General features: G+C 36.4%; 1 protein-coding gene across 1 annotated transcript; it reads right to left on the reverse strand.

The window, feature by feature from the left end:
• Window positions 1-1178: 1178 nt before the first annotated feature.
• LOC139438509 (olfactory receptor 7A10-like) lies at window positions 1179-2099 on the reverse strand (the record flags this gene model as incomplete). Its single annotated transcript, XM_071213587.1, has 1 exon — window positions 1179-2099. A coding segment is annotated over exon 1 (921 nt), but the record flags the coding sequence as incomplete, so codon positions are not given.
• Window positions 2100-5901: the final 3802 nt, after the last annotated feature.

Consider the following 5901-nt stretch of genomic DNA (forward strand, 5'->3'; position numbering starts at 1 on the left):
TGTGTAACCACTCTGTGATCCAAAACTTCTTCAAAATTATATGTTAATATATTTCCAAACTCAATTAAAGGAAAATGAAATAGTAGCGATAGGTTTAAAGATTAAAAATAGAATATTTTAATTCTATATTTAAGAAAAACTAAAATAAAGTAAAAAATAAATTGGGGTATTAAAAATGCAAAATATCATAAAATATAGTTGACATTTTGCCTTCCTTTCATCACTGTAATAGGTGTTGCCCTGTATGTACAGTAGTAAAGCTATCTCCTCCATTCATTTCTCAGGGTCTTCATCCTTTGTTTTAAAAAAATGTTATTATGTTTTCAAAAAAGTTTTAGATCACAATAAAGTCACATATAAAATATAGGGGAATCTGATATGCCAACATCAAACACTTTTCTCCCTTCCCCAGCAATTATCTTTTTAAGGTGCATATATTTGCTATAGTTGTTGTACAGATATTGAAACATAGATAAAAACCATGTTTCCACTATGGTTTACATTGTGGTTTATATTTTAGATTGTACAATTTTATAAAAATTTGGTTGTGTTATGGTTTACATTTAATTTTTTGGTGAAAATTAACAAGGCCTATATCCATCACTGCATGATCTTGTGGAACACTTGCATTGCCCCCAGTTGCCCTCTCTTCCTTCTATTCTATTCTTCTTTCCCCCAATCCTTGGGGCCCACAGTGACAACTAAGCTTCATTGCTTGAAGGACAAGACTCACAGATACTTGCAACAATGCTGAGGATTTGACACACTAGTCTGTCTGGAGACAGTGGCCATGGGAGTTGCTGAGTGATGGAAGAAGGAAGATGTGTGATATGGAGGCATTTTCAGGGCTTGAAGTTGTCCTGAATGATATAGCAGGGACACATGAAGGACATTACATATCATGCGATAAGCCACTGAATGGACTGTGGGAGAGTGTAAACTACAATGAGAATGATAATCCACACAATCAGAGGTTGTTGATGTGAGAGGAGGAGGGTGGGGTGGGGAGAGGTATATATGGGAACCTTGTATTTTTAATGTTACATTTTGTGTGCTCTATGTATCTTTTAAAAAAGACAACAAAATATTTCATTTTCAAAAAGAATCTTCTAGTGTTTGATCTCTGTTAATCATGAGCACTTTTGTAAACTTGAGACAAAGTATCCTGTTATAGACAGAATGTTTCCCAGCTTTTTAAAGGCCTGCTTTATGTCCTTGTTTCTAAGACTGTAAATAAAGGGGTTCAACATGGGTGTGACCACTGTATACATCACTGAGGCTATTGCATTTGCCCTTGAGTTTTGAGTAGCAGCAGAGCTAAGATACACTCCAAGACCTGTACCATAAAACAAGGTCACTACTGAGAGGTGAGACCCACAAGTAGAAAATGCTTTATATTTACCAGGAGCTGTTGAGATTCTCGAAATTGAGGATATAATTTTATAGTAAGAGAAAAAGATCCCAGTGAGTGGTATAATCCCCAGAAGTCCACCGGCAAAATACATCACAAGGTCATTGAGGAAGGTGTCAGAACAAGCATGTCTGACTACCTGATTAAGTTCACAGAAAAAGTGGGGCATTTCCGTCTCTGTACAAAAAGACAATCTCAGAACCATTAAGTCATGCAAAAGAGAGTCCAAAACACTCAATAACCAGGATGCTAACAGCAGGAGGCCACAGAGCCAGGGGTTCATGATGACTGTGTAGTGCAGGGGGTGACAGATGGCCACGAAGCAGTCATAGGCCATTGCAGTCAAGAAGGAGTTATCTAGTTGTACAAAAAGCATGAAAAAATACATCTGGGTGAGACAGTTTTCAAAAGTAATGATTTTGTTGCCTGTCTGGATGTTCAGCAGCATCTTTGGTACCGTGGTGGAGGTGAAACAGATATCAGTAAAAGACAGGTTGGAGAGGAAGAAGTACATGGGTGTGTGGAGATGGGAGTCCAAGATGATGGCCAGGATGATGAGCAGGTTGCCAAGGAAGGTGACCAGGTACATGGATAGGAACATCCCAAAGAGGAGGGACTGCACCTCTGTATCTTCTGAGAGCCCCAGGAGGATGAATTCTAAACCATATGTTTGGTTTTCTGTTTCCATGTGGATGATGAATTTCCTGAGGAGATATTCAAAGCAGTGCAATTTAGCCTCAAGCAGTAATCAGAAAAATATCATAAATGGTACTGTTTGTATTGTAATTACATTAAGTTAATATTTTTATGGATTTTATAGAGATCTAGTACCCTTTTCTGAAAATGTCAGGGAAAACATATGTCCCTGCATCTTCTTAATAGTTGTGATGGCTAGAAACCGTGGGCCATAATAGAATACACTTTGCCAAGGCAATAATTTCCATGATAAATTCTCTCAGACTTTATTTTAAGCAACAAACATTATGACGAGTTTTTTTTGTACCCTGTAACAAAATAGAAAAGAAGAACAATATTGTAGGAATCATATTATTTGGTTGTAAGAGTTACTATAAAAACACAATAATTTAAAAAATTCTGTTGGTGAAATGGACAAATGACCCCACATAAATGGGTTCCACTGATGTTTCACAGAGGACAAGGGTAATTCAATGTAGAAAGTATGATCTTTTCAAGAAGTGGTGGTGGAACAAAAGTGAAGCAGGCTAGTAAGGTAGGGAATAGATGGATCTGGAACCTGACAGAGAGTCCACATGGACATCAAAAACCCCCAAGATGGCTGCTGGAGGAATCTCTCCCCTGGGATTCTGCTACCCAGAACAAAGACTCCTTCCTGAAAATATGAAAAAGCCCGAATGTTTCCTGGGAACTTTATCATTGGGTCATCACTAAGGAATTTATGGGCAGGGTAATCAATCCAAACAGCAAACAACTGAAACCTCCTTCCCTGTCATTAGCAAAGGAGTGGAATAATTAGTTTAAAAGCAAACCATGAGGCTTGAGCTTGCTCTTGCCTAGCTTTTTGCCTATGGACCCATCTTGCCCTCTGCGTGTTGCTTTCATCATTTTTCCTCTGCCATGTGACCATGCAAGTTACTCTGGGGACTTATAATCTATAATGGAGAATTGTAGTTTCTAAATCAGCCCTCTTCATCACTTTTTATCCCCTTCCTCACCACCTGGGACCATGCTCTGTTATTTTCTCCCATTTCTCTTCCCTTCCTACCTGAATAAATTACTGGCCTAACTGACCTGGCATTCTCTTGAAATTCACGTCTGCACCATAGCCAAGAACTTAGAATCTGGTAACAATAGGATGCACTCATGCCAAACAAAAAAGGAACTTAGGTATTGATTGAATTCATTTCACAAAAATTAAATCAAAATGAATCATACCACTTTAAAGTAAAATACATTGTAAAAGTGCTAGACTAAAATGTGAAGAAAATCTAAGGGCCCATAGGTTGGAAATGAGTTTTTAGATATAGTAATGGAAGCATGATCCATGAGAGATTAAAATTTATAAGTCGGTTTTTATTCAAATGTAAAATATCTACTCTGTGAAAGACATTGATAAGGGGTTGTAAGAAAACATACAGATTTGGAAAAATACTTACAAAACACATCTGATAAATGATTTCTATACAAATGTAGAAATTAATATTAACACCACAAAATAAGAAAGCATATGCTGAATTTAAAAATCTGCAAAAGATATAAACAGAATCCTAACATAGGAAGAAATTCAAAATACAAATAAAAAATACAAAATATAAAAAAAAATTCAACTTCACTGGCACCTAAGTATTATTACCAAATGCCAGCTAGCAATGTATCTGAAAAAGACCTTGACCAAATAGGGGAAATATTCAGTGCAGATGAGATTTTATGGTTAAGAGATTTGAAAGTGAGTTTGGAGGTCATTACAGAGGTTATGCTTATGCTCATCTCAGCAGAATCTCACTATCTGTTACAGTAAACAGAGCCTCAAACAGTAGGGATCCTGATGGTTCTAGAGATAAGTAGTGCAGGAATCTCAGGAATTTGGCACCCTGTCAGTAGACCTTACTTTGGAATTTATGCTCCCCAGTGTAAAAGAGTTAGCCTCATTTGTAGATTCCCAACATATGGCTCTTCTCTACATGTTATTTACATAAAGCCATGTGTTGGCACTATCCTTGTTAAATACATGAGCCAGAGCATTATGTTTTTGGTCTGTTCATGTGCCATTTGAACGCTTAATCTAAGCAGAGTTTCAACACTTACTCTCCAGTTCATTGGACCTATGTAGAACAACTAATAAGGAGATGGTAATGGACAACACCTATCCTAAGGAGCAAAGAATGTCCGCACCTCTAGGCAAGATAGTTCCACCCATATATCCCAAGGGATCTAAGCCCCCTCTCAATTAGAAACAGTGGGCATCACCATCACAAAATCCTGAAGATTGGAGAATGAACAATGGACTAAAGTAGACATTATTTTTATATTATAGACTTATTATTCTAGCAATGGAAGAATGTCTATCATTGATATAAAGGCCAGGGCCACCAGAGATTCTGAGAGGAGGGAGCAGGCAGAATAGGTGTAATATCAGGGCATTTTCAGGACATTGGGATTGTTCTGCATGACATTGCAATGATGGCTACAGGCCATTATATGTTTTATCAATACCTAAAATTGTGCAGGACAGGCTACTAACTATAATATAAACTATAATTCATTGTTAACAGCATTGTTTCTATATGCGTTCATCAATTGTAGCAAATGTACAATACTAATTAAAGGTGTTGTTACTATGGGAAAGAGTGGGAGGGTGAAGGTGTAGGACATATGGGTCCCCTCTATATTTTATGTAACATTTATGTAATCTAAACCTACTTTAAATTTTTAAAAATTTAAATAAATAAATGAATAAATAAACTAATCAAAATCTTTTAAAAATTAAACATCACCTGTCATTAGGGAATTGGAAGACTATGAACACAGTGATATATGAACACACACTTATTAGAAGAGATAAAAATCTAAAAACTGAGAATACCAATTGCTGTTGAGTATATGGAGCAATACATCTCTCAATCACTGCTAGTGAGAACACAAAATGGTTCGGCCAAAAGACAGTTTAAGTGTTTCTTGTAAAACTAAACATTGTCTTACCATACAATCCAGCAGTTTTGCTTTTATATATATATATATATATATATATATATATATATATATATATATATATATATATATATATATGATATGAAAATTAGAGTCCACACAAAAGTCCACACATGAACGTTTACAGCAGCTATATTTGTAATCTCCAAATCTGAAAACAAACAAAATGTTGGTCAACCACCACAACAGGGAACAGAGACAGTCCACAACTGCAAGCAGAATTCCATCCATCAGACATGTGGGATCTAAGGCCCCTCTTGATTTAGAGGTGGAGTGGTCATCACCATCTTCAGGATAGAGAATAAAATAAGAAGTAGAGTGGACTGAATGGTATTCTACTATAGACTCATTGTGACTCTAGCAATGGAAGAAATTGTGTCATTGTGGAGACAGTGACCATTAGAGTTGTTGAGTGCAGGGAGAGGGAAGAAGAGGGTGTGATATGGTGGCTTTTTTGGGGACTTGGAGTTCTCCTGAATGATATCACAGGGACAGATGCAGGATATTATACATCCTACCATATCACACTGAATGGACTGGGAGAGAGTGTAAACTAACATGTAAACAATAATCCAAGCTTTGTAGCAATGATCCAAAATGTATGCATCAAATAAAATGAATGTGCCACACTGATGAAAGAGGTTGTTAATGTGGGAGGATGGGGAATTTAGGGAGTGGGGTATATGGGAACGTCATATTTTTTAAAGTAAAATTTAGTGTGATCTATGTATCTTTAAAAAAGAAGACCATAAAAAATTTTGCTAAAGAAATCTCATAGCCCATTTATAAAAAAAAAAAACAAG

The sequence above is a fragment of the Dasypus novemcinctus genome, unplaced genomic scaffold (genome assembly GCF_030445035.2).
Source record: "Dasypus novemcinctus isolate mDasNov1 unplaced genomic scaffold, mDasNov1.1.hap2 scaffold_108, whole genome shotgun sequence".
Taxonomy (NCBI): Eukaryota; Metazoa; Chordata; class Mammalia; order Cingulata; family Dasypodidae; genus Dasypus; species Dasypus novemcinctus.